Source organism: Falco cherrug, chromosome 6, assembly GCF_023634085.1.
Source record: "Falco cherrug isolate bFalChe1 chromosome 6, bFalChe1.pri, whole genome shotgun sequence".
In the NCBI taxonomy this organism is placed as follows: Eukaryota; Metazoa; Chordata; class Aves; order Falconiformes; family Falconidae; genus Falco; species Falco cherrug.
In genome coordinates, this window is record NC_073702.1 from 29,283,352 (window position 1) to 29,302,864 (window position 19,513).

Consider the following 19,513-nt stretch of genomic DNA (forward strand, 5'->3'; position numbering starts at 1 on the left):
CGCTATTCGTACAAGTACAGAATGTATAAAATGCGGCTAGTAAATACTACAACACAGTACATTTCCTAAAACGTCAGGCTTAACAGCGCCCCAGGAATTCGCAGTAAATGAGGGCGAGCCAAGGAGAGGCAGTGCAGCAGATCCAGCCCCAGCACACCTGGTGGCCTACCAAAACAGCTCCCGAGGAGCCTGCGCTTCCTCCGCACAGTCTTTGCTTGGCTTCCTTTTGAGCAACCCTTGCCTTCTCCGTATCTGCCACAGTAGCTGCCGATATATTTAAATATTTCAATTAATTACCAGCTTCTCAAGTTCAGGAACTATTTTACCTTACTCAGATAGTTTATTTAAAAATATATATATATAATATTCTCCAATTCAGAAAAGGATAGAACTTCCCACAATGTAACATTTTTATATATATATATAAAATATTTATGCATTCAGTGAATGGAAACAGTTTTACTGTATACATTTTTAATGTTGTACTCTATGCAAATCTGTATTACCTAAAAATATACCGTACTTCTGTAAATCAAAACAAGCAGGGAAAAAACCACTGTAGCTGTGTGCTGGGTTATAATACCTAACAGAAATGATATGAAAGTTTTAGTTTTGAATTTAAGAACTCACAAACAACACCTTACTTTGCGAGCGCATAAATAGAAGACTGAATACATTCTGGCTCTGTTAAGCTGAACTGCAGTAGAAGTTACAAAATGTAAATATATTTATTAATTTTCAGTATTTCAGTGTTTCCAAGTCCACCTTTCATGATAGTGTTAAATAAATCATGGTCCTATCCTTCCAAACATTTCAACACTCTTTAAAAAACAAAAACAAACAAACAAAATTTTAAAGTGAAATGTCCTCCTTCATTGAAGTGTTAGATCATATTTTAAATTACTGCACTCCCACACAATATTTTTATATATATATATATTTAAAATATATATATATATTTATATATAAAGAGACCAAATAGGAGACTACATTTTTTACCATCAATATGTTTAACATCGCATACTGTAGTTGTATAAAACATGCATTTTCTGGGATAGTTATGAACACATCATGAATGAGCCCACATAAATTATTTTTTGTACAACTCGAAGTTAAAAAACCCAAAAAGTCAGATTAAGTGCCTCTGAGGCCCTTTCTTCCCAGTTATCAGTTCTCAAAACACTACTGAAATATTTATCTATGCCTACAGCTATGTGCTAGAGAACCAGAATTAAAATTTTAAAGTACATCTACAGTATGTTTTACTTTTCTTAAAGTTTGTGACAGTCCTCGGAGATCATGTTGTGAAATGTAAAAACAGTCACAGATTCTTCTTTTTTTTCCAGAAATAAAAAACACATCTAGGAGAGTATGCAAAAACAAGGCAAAATGAAGTTTCATAGCACTTAATGAGGGTTAATATAAGTCAATAACTAATATTGAGGTTTGTAAAAAGGGCTGGATGAGCAGTTACATGTACAAGCAAATGGTCTAGTAATTCCAATGGTATCAGACATTGTTTTTGTAATGAATGCTTCTCCACCCTTAAAACCAGTCGGTATACATTCAAAATAGGCTGACATTGATATACTTACTAGGTGTAAAAATAGTGCACTATTTTTTTCTGCCACAAAGCAAAATTGCATCCTAAGAGCTGGTAAACCTTCTTTTTTCCTTAAATAGAGAGAATGGGCAAAAACACTTGAAAAAAAATTAAATTAAGGCAATTAGACAGGTAAAACAGGACTGCCCATGATGACATAGCTGAAACTAGTATATACTTCAAACTTACACTAGCTGCTCAACACTGACATGCAGCTTTTGATAGACGTGTAATGAATGATATAAACTTCAACATTATGGCTTTATACAAGTGCATAGTTGCAACTGCAATAAGTAACGGTATCTGATTAATAAGCATAAAAAAATAAAGTGGAAAGATTTTTAAAACCCTCTTGCAGTATTACAGTACAATATATATACACAGTATAATGGTCACTTCTTACAGATGCAGTCTATATCACTATGATGGATCTTCCTCCTGTTCTTGCAGACCTGCTGGTGGCATCTTTACAAAAGCTGAAAAGTCAGTTTCTTCCATTTTAATATTCATTCCTCTCGATCCTTTTATGAAATGTAGTGTATGTGTCTTGCCAAGAAAGCTTTTGTGGAACAGAGTTTAAAAGGTTACCTAACATATCCTTTTACTATTTACCAACCACTTCTCATTTGATCAGTCACTCAGGAGAATACAGGAAAACCGTCAGAGATTAGTAATTTATATTGCAGCAAAAATGTAAACCTCTGATATATATAGCACAATCTCTCAGGAAAATATATATTTTTAATATATTTTGGGATATGTTTCAGTCTTGCTGTATCGGGAAGAAATTATCACCTTGAATTGTGTCTGCATTCACGGAAAGCAGTTAGCTGAAAAAGAAGCAGGAAGTTTGGTCAGTACATGCAACAGATGTAAATCTGACAAAAATATACTTCCTCAAAGTCTTCATTTAAGATGGGCTCATCAGCATACTTGGGAGAAACGTCATTCTCTGCATCCAACAGCATTGTTACTTAAGTATAGTACATTCTTACGCATTATGATCCCACATCAGTTAAACTCCCTTGTAATATATGAGGGCAAAGTACAATATGCACAACGTAATAGTCGCTTTAACAGATTAGTAATTTGTAAGCTTTTAATACATAAAGGTGCAGCATATTTGATTAATGTAATGCTTGTTACTATAAACACTAAAGCAGTTAAAATTCAACACGCGCTGGTATCTCAGTTAACTGAGTACACAGCTGAGATACAGCCCTAGTGCTGCTGTCACTGCCCATTCTTTTATAAGGCTGAGACAACCTTACGTACTTTTTAAAAGAATTCTTAGGAATTTAACATTTAGGGTTTTTTTCTATGTAAACATAACACTGCATCAACATGTAAAATGAGGAAACATTGAGAACTATAAAATAGTTATCACTATGTCCAGTACATTCACACTCCATATTTAAGTAAGCCATGGGACAAATTAGATCAAATAAAACAGCTGTATCTTTTCTAAAGCAGTCAGGGAAACCTTATCACAGAAGCTGCAAAGGCCCATTTGTTTACGTAGTTTTCAAATGCATGGTTAGGTACCCAAAAAGCACAGCACTGCAAAGGAAAGCCAAGTCAAAATCACTTCATAACACAGGTAGAAAAGCAAAATGCAGAACTCCGGTCATTTCATGTCTGCTAGCCACAGACCAGTCTGTTTATATATTAAAGGCTTAAAAATGAAAAGTATTTTTAAATACCAATTCTATTTCAGCTAAACATCCAACTGCTACAATCTCCCTTTTAGCCTTCAAAAATTACCTGCAGAGCTTGGCAGTATTAGCGCTACAGATGAACAACTGCTCTGACAACAGCAGATATTTATTTTTTTTTAGGCAGGCAGACATGAATTTTGAAAAAAGATCTAAAATTAGAAAAATAAAAACACTGGCAAAGGCAACAACATTGTTTTAATGAAAATGATTCCTCTAAAAATTCATTGACATTGTGAACACAATCTCATTTTTACAGTTTAAAATATTAAAATGAGATCTTGTATTTTCTCTGGTTTGAGAAACAAAATCCAACATAGCATGCTGTATTCAAAGGCAAACAAACCCATTCCTCTCTATTTAGATTTACCCCTTATACTTCTTCAGAAATCAAAAACATCGTCATCATCATCACCATCAACATCATCAACATCATCAAATGACCAATCCCAGTCCTTAAATGCCAGATCAAGTAATCTGCAACAGGAGGGTTTCATGTTTAATGTGTGCCATGCTTCTATAAAACACTTCAAAATTCTGTTATCGCTAAACCTGTTCAAGTAGAAAGACCGTGTTAAGGTAGGTGGGCTCCTTCCTTCCCCTGTCATGGATTGTGGAGACTCAGTTAGCATTCACGTAAGCCAGGAATATTGTATTCATTGGAAATATATCACGAAAATAATTCAGTTCTGTAGAATACTTACCATACCAAGTTTTTACCCCAAAATTTCAGTAGAAAGCAGCAACACATATATTTCATAAAATTAGCTGCTTTCTGTTTTGCTGCTGTTCTTGTTGACTGAGGTGGTTTTATGCTCTCCTGCTATCCCTTTCCAGACTATAATGCAAGGCTAACAATTTTTCCAGTAAAATCAAGTGATTTTGATTGTTGAACGGAACATAAAATAAAATAGCGTTATCTGAATTTACAAATGAACACAGTAGGATTTTACTATATCCCAGATACAGTGGGATTACACTATACGGCAATCCTGTAGCTCATAATTCAAAGCTCAGCGATGCCAAAAAGAGGATATATCAACTTGTCCTCTAGGCATTGCTGCCTGTGCTCCTTCTATGGTCACTATAAAAAAAAGAAAGCAAGTGAGGCAAACCTTGTCAGCAAATGAGTCACTTTACCTAATTTAGGCATTTATTTTGGGATGGGATGAATCATTGTCTAGAAGCATTCGTCTCTTTCTGTTGTTATCAAAGGATCTTGGACAAACATCTTAAGTATTAACTTCTCAATTGCTATAGCCACAAGCAATAAAACCCAGTCTAGTCATCTCTCCAGTGAGCTTAATGGATTTTATATCAGGATTATATGCCAACCATAGGAGGCAGAGATGGAAACCTTACCCTAACATGGCATTCAGCATGTTTTAACTAAAACATGCTACAGTGTTTAATAGTTAATCACATGCTTTAAACAAAATGGATTTCTGGGGGGGGGGGGGGGGGGGTGTTGGGTTTCATATTTAAAGTTTTTACACTTTTAAATGTGATCTATCCCTGAAAAGGCTCAATATTCATTTATTGTATGAACTATGGCTATGGTAATTTTAAAACACTTAAAGAATTTATTAGGCATTAAAATATATTAAAGTTGCTTTTTTTTCAATTTGGAATTATACTTCTGGCACGATCCAACTGAATGGACAAGCAGAAATTGTATGTTCTGTATGAAAAACCGCCTGGCCCCTTCTTAAATCATCATGAAGAACAACAGCTGTGAAAACCTTCAAGAAACACTCACTGTGTGAGATCCCTAGCAGGGGCAGCAATTATAGGGCTACGCAGGTTGGACGGGACCTCAGGAGGTCTCTAGCCCAACCTCCCGCTCAAAGCAGAGTCAGCTACAAGGCCGGCCCAGGCTGCTCAAGGCTTTGCCCTGTCAGGTCTTGAAAGCCTGCAGGGATGGAGCCTGTCCAGGCTCACCAGCCTGCCTCCCTGCCTGGCTGTCTGCATTGGATTTTCCTTCTGTCCAGCTGGAATCTCTCTTGGCTCAACTGAGCCCCTTGCCTCTCACCCTCCCACTATGCAGCACTGTCTTAAGAGCCTGGCTACATCTCCCCGATACTCTCCCCACCACAGGAGGGTACCAGGGGCAGGCTGCCATGGTACCCTCCTGGATATGTCCTTCACCCAGGCCGAACAAGTCCAGCTCCCTCAAGCCTCTGCTCTGACCATCCTGGTGGCTTCTGCTGGACTTTCCCCGGTTTGCCAAACTCTGGCTTGAATATGGGGGCCCAAACATAGAGGCAGTATCTCGCTGCAGACCAAGAAGTGAACAGAGGGGGATAATCTCTTCTCTCAGTCATCTGGCTGCACTCCCCTCGGTGCAGTCCCAGAGCCTGCTTTGCTGCCAGAGCCCACTGCTGGCTCACCTCCAGCTTGTCCCCAGCCACTCAGTCCCCAGATTTAACTGGCAACTACATCTTCATTCTTAGTAAAGTTTGTAATAGAAAATTAATTATTCCATACAGTAAGACTTTGCACAAATGCCTCACAGAAGTACCAGTCAGATATAAACTGGCCATAGCAATTACAGTAATTTTTAAGTATGTGGTTTCTAATAAGAAGTGTTTAAATCAATATAAATTTCCGCTGGTTTGACAGACCTGCATTATTAAGGTGACAGGTGACATGACCTCACCAGACTACACATTTCCATCCATTAGGTACATTTGCAAAGTTTAACTGCAAAAATAAAATGGTTCACACACAAAAATCTTCATCCTCCTCCTTTTCCCAGCATTACAAAATATACAGATAGAAAAATATACACAGAGGAAAAAAAACCATGCAAGACTGATTCATAATGGAAGAGGACCATAACTAAAAAGGATGGTAAGAGTAAATAAGGTGTTATGAAAGCATTTTGTAAAAAAAGGTCACAAAGATTAAAAGAAGAGTGTTAGAAGGAAAAAAAAACTGTTTTCAGAACACCTAAGAATAGCTGTGGAAAAAGAATCAGAATGTGTAATACACCTTTTATAAGTCAATAGTAAGAAACAGAATAACAATACTGAATTAGGCTGTAAACACTATGCAGAAGAAAAGCATTCTACTTGTCCCTCAATTTGTCAGGAATGCTTCCTTGATTCACGCTTCAATCCGATTGTTGATGTTCTCATTAGTTTTGCACAAAGAAACTCTTCAATAATTGGTCCCTAAAAAGCAGTGATTAAAAAATGTTTTACCTTCAAAGTTATAATAATAAAAATGATTTTAAATCCAAATTATGATGTCTGACTTTCTTTTAAACATGCGAAGTGTATAACACCAAAAATTAGACTGTATGGAAATTAGGAGGGAAGCGAAATGAAGTTACTTTTAGGCCTTTCACTATGCCTTTCCATACATTAAAATACCAGTATTTTTTTTAAGACCAAATTCTTCATAGCATAAGGCTGTTTTGTGGTAACAGCATCATCACAGTAAGAGCACGCTTATGCTGCATTCCCCACTGTAACACTGGCAACTCACCCAACCCATTTTTCAACCAGCCAGCTTAGATACTGGTGGCAGTCTGGTCACAGAAACAAGGCAAGCAATACTGTCTAATTTGCCACTGCAAATTATCTCTACGGGGAAAAATGAGGGGGTTGTTTGGTTGGTTGGTTTTGGGTTTGTTTTTTTCAATGACTTTACTGAACTGTCCATTGCTGCTGGAATACTGCAACAAACAAGTCAGACCAAACTTTTCACAGGCTGTCAACAACTGGGTACAGATATAAATCAAGTGTCAACTAGTACTTTAGGTGAGAAAAAAGCAAACTGAAAAAAACCCAGAAATTCTATGCAAGCATGTAAGCGCTACCTGCAGAATGTTATCCCTTCCATAATACAGTATAAGATTTTGCTCCTTAAAACTGATCCAGTAATAGTTTAGTGGTTTGCGTATGGACTTTTTTTCCCCAAATCAGACTAATCTTTCACGAAATCATGAGACATGAGCATGAGTCCTTCTAGGCTGAATAAGGAGGGAACTGAAACCAATTCTTCCACCCTTTAGTAAGTGCTCCAGCTACTTGACCAGATGGTGACCCCCCGACTTCCCACCTCCCTGCTCTCTTTCAAAAAGCACAAGTGATGCTCAGACAGGTGCCTACCACTGTGGCAATGGGCTCCATGCTGTGGAACCTGCGTGGGCAGAGACACAAAAGTGAGATTCATCTGAACTAGCTTCTCACTGTAGATGTCCAAGAGCATGCTCAAAGCTCCTTTTCTACACTAGGAGGACAGAAGTCCTGAAAAAGACACTTTTGCATATCAACTGTAAATGGTATCAGACAGAGAAAAATATAAATTTGGTCAGATGAAACACACATTAATATACAAATCCACAATCAGGTGTCTAACCTTACAGCAGGGCAGGAATTCAAACACATACCTCAACACCAAGCGATAAGAAACAAAAGACATGTAGTCCTTTACTACATGTAAGGCCTTCTAGACTGCTTTTTGAAGGCAACTAATTCACTCCAAGGTTCATTAGAACCACAAGCACCTAATTTCATTGCTCAACTTCAAATCAGGTGCAGTACTGGCCATCTTGGAAATTGTTAAACCTTTTTTTCTTTTCTCTTCTTAAATCTTTACACCCCTTTCACTGACTCTTTGCCTTGTCAAACCCCATTTTCCCTACCAGTTGCCAGTTCACAGGAACCATTAGGCTGAAGATAATGCTACAAGTTCTGCCTATGACATGTAAGAGCGATAGGATACATAATCAGTACGGTAACCTTAACTAACAGGTAAAGCATGGTCCTTTAATCAAGGGCACAGACATAGTGACTCTTCTTATAACTTAACTAAGATTTATAAAAGATGACAGGCTAGCTCACATGTCAATAGACAACAACATTTGTGATCAATTATCCTTATCAACATATATGACATTAATTGTAGTAAAATCTTTAAAACAATAAATTAAATAGCAGTTCTTGTGTCACCTTGGTTTGTTTGGAGGAAGCTGTCGACTTGGTCGTCTGATGGACTGGTTTGGCTGTACCTTCATGGAAGTTCTGGGAGAAGATCGAGCAAAGGGGTCTGGTGCTGGAGGCTTCTTGGGTATTTTTTTCACCAGTCGGCTCACCCATTTTTGCTGTTCTTCTGTAGAATTAGCTAACAGTAGTAGATTCTTTGCCGTTGAAATATCATAGTACACTGTAGTAAGAATTTTTAAAATAAAAATGAATACTGTTATTCTGAACGTGTCCCCACATCAAAAATTAGTCATCAGATTACCATACTCTCACAGTCAGTGCAAAGAGAAATCAGCAGCAAAGTGAACCAGATTTTGCAAAACTTTAACTTTCCTGGCTGCTGCCAGTGCTGCCTCCTTACATTTAGAGGGTAGCAACTTACAGCTGCTACAGTGTGAGCAGTCTTACAACTACCATGCTTTACTGCATGAGGCTGACAGCACAATAGGTATGTATGTATACTGGCCACATGCCATTAACTGACAGCAGCGAGCTCCTCGGGTAGACACCCTTAGAAAGGTTCTGACTGCTACACACTAATAAAAGAAAAACCTACCTGTTTATGTTTAGCTGGTGTCGGACCATTACTAGAATCCTGATCGATTAGAACACCTTGTGACTCCAATGACTACATGCACATTCAAATACTTGCTATTTACCTTTGCAAGGTGCTATAATCTCTTCTTTTTTGTCCATGTGATCTTTGTGGCATTTGATATGGCAACGGCGACATTCCAGAGCAGGAGGAGGTTTAAACATATGCCACAGAGGCTTCATACAAGCTTCACAATTGGTTGGAAAGTGATAAAGAGTAGGTATAAACTCGTGTCCTTTGTGACAGATGTAATTTGACTTCTCTCCCATGGGCTCCACAGGAAATTCCTGTTCTTTTTTGCTCTCTCCTTCATTAGCATATAGAATCTATAATCAAAGCAAAATAATCTTAGCACTCCTAGATGAAAAATGTAAATTTAGAGTCATTATCTAAGTAGAAAGATTGAAGAATTGATTTTTTCAAGAATTTTTTAGTAAATACTTCATTAGACAAAGTTATGAGTATTTTTTTGACGATGTGTGAAATATCATGCTTGTTACACTAGAAACATTAATTTATTACTGAATACCTGGAATATCCTAGGAATTTCCTTGGAATCTGCTCTGTACACATCAGTCTGAGTGACTGGTCGAACATGGAAGAGTTTGCTATAGGAAATTTTTTCAATAAGGACAAAATTAATGTTACCAAAATGATAAATTTAAATTGACAGATTAAGTTAGGATGCAACATAACACATTAAGACTCAGAGCTATTAAAGATTTGTCAGTACAGATTTCTAATCACTTGGTTAAAGTCCTGTCTTTCAATCCTGCACATGAACGTCCAAAAACCCTAAATAAAAATGTCACAGGTATCCAGCAACATTTGTGAAAAAAACATGACAGCACTGAAAATTCAACATCATGTGACTGTAACCATTGCCAGTAGCTTTCTACACAGTCCTCTCCCCATGCTCCAGCCTCTGAATATCCACATTCTGCATTTATTAAGAAAGTAAATCAATTAACTATACAACCCACTTGTAAGGACATGTTGTAAATGAAAATGTACAAACACTGAAAATTATAGCCTCTTTGCTACAGTTTTCTTAATGTTTTTTGCCACAATGTGCATGTGAGGTAGGTCTGGCTGAGTTAGCAGAAGCAGTTCAGTTACATCACAGCTCGATGGGACACACTGTTTCAGACTGAGCACCACACTACTGCTTACAGAAAACCCAATTCTTCATCACAAGGTCCCAGCTCTGTAGTTCAAATTACAAAAGCAGACCCCATTTGACATTGTGCTTCCAGACTGGACCTCAAAAGGCCTTTTATCAAAGTCTTTCCACCAAAGTTCACCGACAAATCTGAAGACGGAATCTCACATGATAATACTTACTCTATGTCTAATACCATATAGGGATTAGATTGCTCTTTATCTTGTTCGCTGTCATAGAACAGGATCTTCTTACTGCTTACAATTACATACTGTTGGGATACAGATAAGAGTAAAATACACATTTTAATCCAGCTCATCAAAGATGTCACAGCAATTACCACAGATGTCACAGCAATATTTTTCTACAATTTTGTTAAATGGTAGCTAAATGGCCAATAGTAGTACAGCATGCTAAATCCATGATTTGCTAATACATTCACTGCACAACAAACAAAATTCTGGATAAATCAATTTATATTACCAGATTAATTGATATTTAAACAGATTTAAGTATCTATAAAGAAATAAAAATGAAAGTCTGGAAGAAAGTAAGATAAACGCTTTTCCAATTTAATGATTTAATTTTCACTTAGACTGGTAGTGAGAGTAATTGTCATCTTATGATGCCTATTCTACACCTGCAGTTCACAACTAATAGGGATCATACTCACTGAGATCACTGTTATACTTACCAGCACTGCTAGCAATTTTCATCAAAAAGCTAGTTACCTAGAAGACCTCCTATTTCCAGAATTTTATCCAGAATGAACAGTTTGACTGAGCAGTAAGTGAACTGGTATGAAAATACGTATGTTACTCTTTGGGCAAAGACACATCACAAAGGTCACTGAAAAAGTGTAAATGAGTGAAGGCTACACAAGGCAGATGAGTAGTTGTTAGTTTTATCTCCTAAATAAAGAATCTGTCAAGGGCATCTGCTTCCAGACTGTGCTGAATTTCAGCTATATAATACTGCTGGGAATGCTTACAGCTGAATGCACACACATTTAAAGATCATGAATGGCTGTTCTCACCTCTGACTGGACAAAGAAGTGTCTTAGCCTATTACAATTGTCTTAACCTGCTCCTCTTAAAGGTAGCTATACCAGCTAACATATTTTATACTTTTAAGTGATGGAAAAATGTATCGAAGAAAAATTAAAGCGGTAAAAACCTGCATAAGTTTAATATACAGACTACACATGAAACAAGATCATAAATCTGGTTTTCTTACCTTTTTAACCCATCCAAATTTTTTAGTGTTATTTCTAACAGGCAGCGATAGCCAGCCTTCCAATCTTGATTCTGAAAAAAACCATATACATTAAAGAACATAAATATTCACAAAACATTATTTTTGAGATTACTGTGAATTCTGGAACAGTTATCGAAGATCAATAATAAAGCAACAGAGCAAACATGAGAACATGGATTATTTAAAACCGTAAGGTCTTGCAAAGTTTATCACAGTAAACGTTCAGGAATATTAAATTGTGTATTCCTGAACACAGCCAATAACCAACAATGCAATTACAAAAAAGCAGTAGGCATGAGGAAGAAGAGGAAGAGCGAACTTGCAATTACAGCACACACATTCCCTTTAGTAATTTTTTCAAGACTTAAAATCCTTATGTCTATCAGCCTTTACCTTTTAAACACAGCATCTGAAGGTATTAGTAGAGACCACACAACATCCAGTTCAAGACAAAAAAAAGGCAAACTGCCACCACAAATAACCTGTATTTTCTACACACCAGGTCAAATTTCAGAAGTTTAGTATTCCAATTCATATTTTTTACTCTTTCAGTTTTTCTTTTTTTCCTGATTCTGCCTGTATCTCCTAGGCTTTCTAATCCAAAGTAACTTCTGGCTAATCCTTAGGCTTTGCCTAAATTCAACTGCCCTTTCGCACACTTGCAGTATTTTATATTACACTGGCACATTAGTCAGATTGGATTTATCAACAGTATTAACAGCTCAGCTGTTGTTTGACATACACATTTCAGTCATAACCAAAAACTCACACGGATTCCACTTTCCTAGTGCTGGGTGATACGTAGTATCACACAGCCTTTGACCCTATTTCCATAGCTGCACTTAATACAAGCATTTCTTTTCCCTATGTTTCATTAAGAAGAACTACTCAACTGCAGTTAATATTCTTCTAATGAGTTCCACTAGCAGATAACCTCTACTGATGCTGAGGAGCCTCCAAGTCAAAAATACTGAAGCCTTAAGTATTAACAAACACAAAACTATGAAAAGAGCACTACCGTGCTTCACTATGGCAAAATCTGTTTTCTTTCTCATTAGAGGGCATCTGCAGCCTGCCTATGTTTAACATAGCGTAACAAATAGTTATTAAATATTCATAGGAGTCTCATCTTGTCTAGAGATACTTGAAACAGGTTATTTATTCAGATATGTACTGACTTCAAAGTTTATTGGCCTATAAACATTGCTGTTGACACATTTTGAAGTATATACCAAGTACCTGTAGTAGTTCTATAACATATATTTTGCCTCATACCTGCCACTTTCCATTGTTCCTTTCAACTACACCTGATACAAATGCATGCTGGTGCAAAAAATCCTTCCCCACGTCCAGTAAGCATGTGTAGTTGGTTAATGGCGTAAAAAACCTACGCGTTAACATTTTTCCTGTTTTTCTCTGTAATCTTCAATGCTATTGCATGAAATTGGACAAAATGAGAGTTTCTGATTACACTTCTTCATTTCTGGTCTCTGTCCTACACTAAAAGGTCATAGAAAAGGCAGAATATTCCAAAATTTCACAGTACATGCTTATAAACTCCAGGATGGAAAATACCAACAAATCACAACCATCATACCTCAAATCTGTTGTAATTATGTTAGCGAAAAGTCCTAGTTTGGATGCGATTTTTACTTTAGAACAAAACAAAACCATGCTGGTAACAACAGCAGCTAACAAGGAAAAAATTATGTATGTACTTAACAATTACTTTATTAGAAGCCTCATAGCAAACACCAGAGAATGAGGAAAATAGAGGAAATGCATTGTTCTTTACTCTAGTTTGATGAAGTAATGTCAATGTCCCAAAACAAGTTTTGGCTTCAGTGGAAAGGTATTCACACTTTAAAGGAACCTCAAGTGAAATACAGAAATTTGAAAGTAATTAAAGAACACCCACCTCTGACATTAACACTGAACAGAAGTTTTGTTCAGTATGGTGTATGTGTAGTCATATCAAATGAATAAAGAATTAGGAAAACAAACTCCTATTTTACCAGGGCCATGTAATTTCATTATATGCTTTATGTAGCTGGAAAAATGAATACATTTTGCTTGCCGTAACATACAAGAATCAAATATATAGATTCAAATTAAGGCAAAACAATGTAATACTCAGAAGACTGAATTTCTACAAGCAAATAATGTAAATTCAGATAGTGCGGAGTTAGATGTTTCCACACTTCAACACAAGGATTCGACTTTTTGATATCTAGTATCTCTAGGGTCATACAGAGACTGCAGATACTGGATAGAGGCTACTTTGAAAACAAATCCATCAGGCTCATCTATTCAATGCTTTAATAAAGATGGTGGTTTTACAAATCACAGCAAGCATTTAGAGAAAACAGGCCGGTTACTTTTTCATGCAAATTTTTTCATGTCATGTTCACTACCACCGCAGTGTGTTTACTGCCAGACTTGGTTTTTGGGGGTTTTATAATCATGTATTAATAGCGTTAGTTTTCAAATAGAGAAAAGGACACAGTAAGAACAAAACCAAACAGTTCTCAGGGATGTCACCTGTGCTATCAACTTCTGTAGGACTGTGGGAACAAGACAAAGGTTCTTCCTCTGAGTCAGAATCAGAGTCGAGAAGCATGCGAGAACTGGAAGGCTTAGTGGCAATACTGACAGAGGTAGAAGAGTGCTGGTAGGTAAAGGACATGGATTCCATAGTGTGAGACTGAGTGATATGGACTAAACATAAAGCATAAAGGAGGAAAAAGGTAGAAAAGAAGTCAAAATAGAATCTCTAAGAAGAGAGGATTAGTTTTACATTTCATCACATAACATAGTCATTGCAAAGTGACCACTACAATAAAGTGGAAAAAATTATTTATTTTAATGTAGTAAAATAGAATTTTTAAAATAATTTTTTTAAAATTCATGTAAGATGAAGTATTATTACAGACAGATTTAGTTGGGAGGTGGATAGTGACCACTATCAAAGCATTGATAAAATGGTAGAAACACAGGAAGATGAAAAGCCACAGAATCATCAGAGCATTAATTCGATACTTTAGCTTCTATGGTAAAATATTGATATAAACCCAATTAATACAGAAATATTAGTAAAATTAACATACCAGGGAATCCATCATCTGCCTCAGCATCTCCAGGTCCACTGCCTATGCTACTGTTGTCTAGACCGATGTGCAATGACTGCAGCTGTGAACGAAGCTGTTCAATGTCACTGTCTTTGCTGTCCAGAGTCATCTGGAGTTCAATCCGTATCTGACTCTCTTCTGCTATTTGCTGTTAGGATAAATTAGAAGATTTCCTATTATCACAAAACTCAGTCAAAGAAAATACAAGTAGAAAATTATGCAGACTTTGCAGCCCATTACAATATATATATACACACTGAGTGTTTCTTTTGGTCATGGGAAATTCGGGAATAGAGACTCTATACACTACCTTAAAGTCTGTATCAATTCAATGAGAATTACAGAAAAGGCTATCAATGTTTGTATTTGCAAAAGGATCTTACTGCCTGCATTTCATTGATTTCCTTCTGGTACTTGATCATCATTTGGGTTAACTTTTCTCGTTCAGACTTCAGTTCCATATGCAGTTTCCTATTTTCCTTTTCTTTCCGCCGTACATCAGTGTCAGCGCCACGTTTGACTGGACCCTTCCGATTCATGATCTCAGCCAATTTATTCACAGCCTTCCCATGGGAAAGAAAAAAATTACAAAAAACACACCAATAAATACGGAGTTATATCATGAAGAGATGAAGTGTTGTCTCCTATCCACAACCAGACACTTTTAATCTAACTGTAAACTAAAACCTCTGCAATCCAGTCCTATAAAGTTGATTTAATTCAATGTGCTACTCAAAAATGAAAAGAAGGTAATGATGCCATTTTCACTTTAAGCAAGATTAGCTATGAACACTTTTGCTCGTATAAATAAAACCTTCCATTTTCATGAGGTAGCCCCAAAATACATTTTTGGATTAACATGCCGCTTGTTCTAAAAACCAATCTGGATTAAAATCAGAAATATACTGTTTTATGGAACATACAGAGGACTATAAATCAAGATGGAAAACAGTAAAATATTAATCCATTTGACTGATATGAAGGTTTTTGCTGGTGGACTGCATCTGGACTGGGAGTTCCTCTATGATAAATCATGGGGATGCAGTTTCACTACACTGAAAGCCTACTTAGTAGAAACAAACAAACAAAAGATCAATATACTCTGTTTCAGGGGCAACAAAGAAAAAAGCATTAATGGTACATATATAGATAGTTTACCATGGAAAGTTTTCTATTAAAAATTATTTGATTCCTGAACGCTCTCTCTTCATTAATTTAGGTGCATTTGCTTACCTGGGTTTTCAATGTTCTTTCATTCAGTAACTGTTTCTCAAATTGTGCTTTAATATTTCCCACGTTTGCTTCTTCTTCTTTTAGCTTTGTAACTTCTGTAGCAAGATAAAAAAAAATAATCTATGAAAGCTCATTACAAAAGAAAATAGTACTATTAAAGAAAAAAAAATGGTTTCAAATTAAATTACATTTAGTTTAGAGAATACCTACGTTCTTGTACTTCCTTCAGTTTATTGTTTAGTTCTTCTTTCTCATTAGCAAGGTTAGCCACATCACTAGTTAGCGTCCTATTTGCTTCCTCCAACTACAAAACAAAAAGTACAAGTGACCATGTAACAAAACTCATTTGGCCTACCAAAGCATTACAGGACAGAAGGAAATGCTTCAGAGTGAAATCAGGATAAGGATAAGAGGACTGGCTGTAAGAGGAGTAGGGGCACAGAAGAAAGAATGATCAGATTGATGCATGGAAGAAACACGATATTTTTTGAAATTTCATTCACAGAAAATAAATATTTTTAAAATGTCAGATATACTTGTATATCACTCACCTCTAAGCATGCTAATAGCAATGGATAACTCAAACTGAAAATAGAAACTCAAGCTCCTGTAAACTTCTACCAAAATTACTATTCATATTACTCACAGAGGCTATGGTGGCATCTTTCTCAGTAAGTTCCTGTTTATGCCTAGCCATCATCTCTTTAATTTCCAGCTCTTTCATAATCTTCTCTTTTTCCAAATCAGAGTACTGCTCTTCAGCAATGGAACGTGCAAGTTGTTCTGAATCCGCTTTTGTCAAAGTAATCTCTAGCTGAGCAGCCAAGGAATCTCTGCAAATTATTTATGTATATATTAACTCAAAAAATGGAGGGGGCTGGGGGGAGAGAAGGAAACAGCAAAAATCCATCCTAATTTTTTATGTATTAGTACTACAAGTAGTAAAACCTACCTCTCATCCTGTAACTCTTGTATCTTTTGCTGCATTTCTTTACAAAGTTTGGTCTTTTCCTCACATTCTTCTTTAAGTTCTCGAACTTGCGTCTTATAGAGAGTCTAGAAGTTAAAGTTGGAAAGAAAAGCACGTGACTTGCATATACTAGCTTGAAGATACACAAAAAATGATCCAAGATGACATTGTATGCAATTCTTTAATCACACAATTTGAATATAATTGTGCATGACTTCTCCAAATTCAACTAAACGTCACCATCATTCACAGATGTGTTTTCATTATTTTAATTTTTTTTGTTTTGTTTTTTACTTGTATATTTGTGAACGGGTAGGTGCATAATAGACATGTTATATGTCTGTAAACATACTGTTAAAGAGACTCTAAATGCGAAGAACACAATTAGATGGTAAATCAGAAGTATCAGCAGCAAGGAAAATAATTTATTTTTCTCTACTATTTTAAATCTTTGGTGTAGGTAGGTATGTAGAATTTAGGCTTTAACCATACAAATCCATGAAATCAACACAAAAGTTAAAGAGCAAAAAGCAGCATAGGAGGAAGGGAAAAAAGATTAGAAAAGCATTTAAAATTCAAAGTTTTGTGAATCCGATAGTAATCTAGAGTTCTAGAGAAAATGAAAGAGAAATCATATTGCTCTGTACACTCAAACGACTGAATACAGGTAAAGTGACAGGTAACCGCAAGTGGATTTTCTGCAGAGTTTTCAGGATAGACTGTCTTTCTCTGGCCCATCCACAGCAGCCAACTGATCTCAAGTCTCCCTTTCTCTCCTTTCGTGTGTACAACTTTTTGATCTACTAGAACATCAGTAGTCCTCCTCCCTGACCTAAAGACCACAGTAAAATCTTGAGTTTCCTCTAATTCTGAAACAGGCCTTTTGGCCTCTACCTGCAGTGTGACTGCCTGTGCACTGTTAATATAAATTAACCACATGCTAGTGATGATTTTTAAGTACATTACCTATTTTGCAATAAAGCAAAAACTCCCAACATATCTCCACCAAGTTTGGCTGTAATGCAAAAACTTCCTTGCAAGCCTTAAACTCAAATTTTGTTACACTTCATGATTCTGAGAATAGAGTTGTTCTCTTCCATGTAGCATGGAAGAGGTGCTAGATGCAAAAGGCTTAAGACATGCAGAAAATTATTCACACTGTGGAAAAATAAGCTGTTTGATTCCTCGCCCCCTCTGAACTGTGTTTGGGACTCCCTTCCAAAGCTGGGACATTTCTTAACATGAGTTCTTCACACTGCTCAGTGATCAAGAACAAGGAGTGATGACAAGGCTGCAGACAAGACTGAAGACAGGCATAAGAATAAGCTTTAGCTTATAGATGTGAAACACCCGATGGCTGAGGAGGAAGAAGGAAAGCTAACATTGTACTTTGTAAACAGATTAGTATAAAAATAAAGCAGCATAAAACATACCGAGAAATACTGTTCAGCTTCAAGCTGGTCTTGAAGCTCTTTCATTTGTCCATCTGCATCTTGACGTTCCCTAGAAAGAAATAACAGAAAGAAAAGATATGAAGACATTCCAAGCCAGTAAATAGAAAAGACAGCATTCACACTCTAAAGATCTTCAGTCATTTCCTGACCAAAGTATGGTTGGCAATTAAACCTGAGGCTTCCTCTGGGTACCAGCTCTCAGTTTCACTTGCACAGCCGAGAACAACCCACTAACAAGAAGTCAGTTTAATACTGTTAACAAACTAACTGCAACAGTGTTACCGAAATCTCGGATGAAGAACTTATCGACACCAGTGTGATGTAGATAAGCAGACACTTCTTTATTAACGGCCGGGTGCGTGAGCGAGTCCTCTCACAACCAACGCACACCAAGTCTCAAAATCAGACACCATATATATAGAACTTATTCATGCATACTCATTAAGTATCATGCATAATCATGATATTTTCCTAAAATCATTAACATATTCTCCTCCCATATCCGATTCTGCACAGTAAAGGTTAGAAGGGTCCAGAAATGGGTGTGGGGTACGATTTGGGTAGGTGGTATATGAGTCGGTGGTCGCGATCTCCCCCTGCCGGAATTTCCTTTTACTAAAGTTCACGGTTTCTTGGCAGGTAACTACAAGCTGTTCCAGTCGACTCTCCCCAGTTTCCGTTAATCTCATATTCTGACATTTCAATACACTTTCTACATACGGAAGACTAGTTAACTACAAAGAAACCTTTCAAACCCTAGATTTATTACCTAAGTTTTAAACAATGATTCTAGCCCATTCTTCTGGCCTTGGTACGGGACTGTACAAAGGATTTCATAACAGCTTTTACTGTGCAACTATAAGTTTCATTAAAATATATTTCTTATCCCTCTATATTTCTATTAAAAATGATTTTATAAAATCAAATAAAGTCTATCAATCTTAACTTATTAGCAAATCTGTAACAACAGTGTCACATAGTTTAACCAGTAAGAGACACTGATAAAGCAAAAGAATCTTATTTCCATGTAAAACATCACGGATCTGACAGATTGTTTTGGGTCTCTTGTTTGCTAGAGCTCAGTTTGTGAAAACGTGTCTGTATTCTTTGACATGCAACATTTCTTGAATTCATCTGTTACTAAAACAGTCAGTCCCATAACAAAGGCAGTAATGTAACAGAAAAAAATTCTGCCAGTGTTTTACATTACAGCAACCATCAGATGTTCCACCTTCTATGTGAGTAACTGCATCTTGCTGACAGAAAAAAGACAAGGAGCTAAACCATTCAGAAGTCATAAAAGAGCTAAAAATCAGATTAATCTGATAGATGTGCTAAAATTGCATTTTCGTTCACCAGAATGTTCATGTAAAAAAAAAATCAGTTATTATATTGCTTGTAA

General features: G+C 36.5%; 1 protein-coding gene across 2 annotated transcripts in view; it reads right to left on the reverse strand.

Moving 5' to 3' along the window:
• Window positions 1-412: 412 nt before the first annotated feature.
• The window catches only part of ROCK2 (Rho associated coiled-coil containing protein kinase 2), a 100,944-nt gene continuing 81,843 nt past the window's right edge, over window positions 413-19,513 (reverse strand). Inside the window, exons 20-32 of one of the 2 annotated variants that reach the window (XM_055714462.1) lie at window positions 18,091-18,160; window positions 16,640-16,743; window positions 16,334-16,520; window positions 15,898-15,991; window positions 15,688-15,782; window positions 14,838-15,017; window positions 14,434-14,602; window positions 11,306-11,376; window positions 10,252-10,340; window positions 9,437-9,515; window positions 8,972-9,233; window positions 8,280-8,493; window positions 413-3,795 (exon numbers count right to left, since the gene is read on the reverse strand). In XM_055714462.1, coding sequence (XP_055570437.1) covers window positions 3,702-3,795; window positions 8,280-8,493; window positions 8,972-9,233; window positions 9,437-9,515; window positions 10,252-10,340; window positions 11,306-11,376; window positions 14,434-14,602; window positions 14,838-15,017; window positions 15,688-15,782; window positions 15,898-15,991; window positions 16,334-16,520; window positions 16,640-16,743; window positions 18,091-18,160 — 1,708 coding nt within the window. In that variant the 3' untranslated portion in view covers window positions 413-3,701. The remainder of the gene's footprint in view (window positions 3,796-8,279; window positions 8,494-8,971; window positions 9,234-9,436; window positions 9,516-10,251; window positions 10,341-11,305; window positions 11,377-14,433; window positions 14,603-14,837; window positions 15,018-15,687; window positions 15,783-15,897; window positions 15,992-16,333; window positions 16,521-16,639; window positions 16,744-18,090; window positions 18,161-19,513) is intronic. The other variant, XM_027801591.2, reaches the window with a different exon arrangement.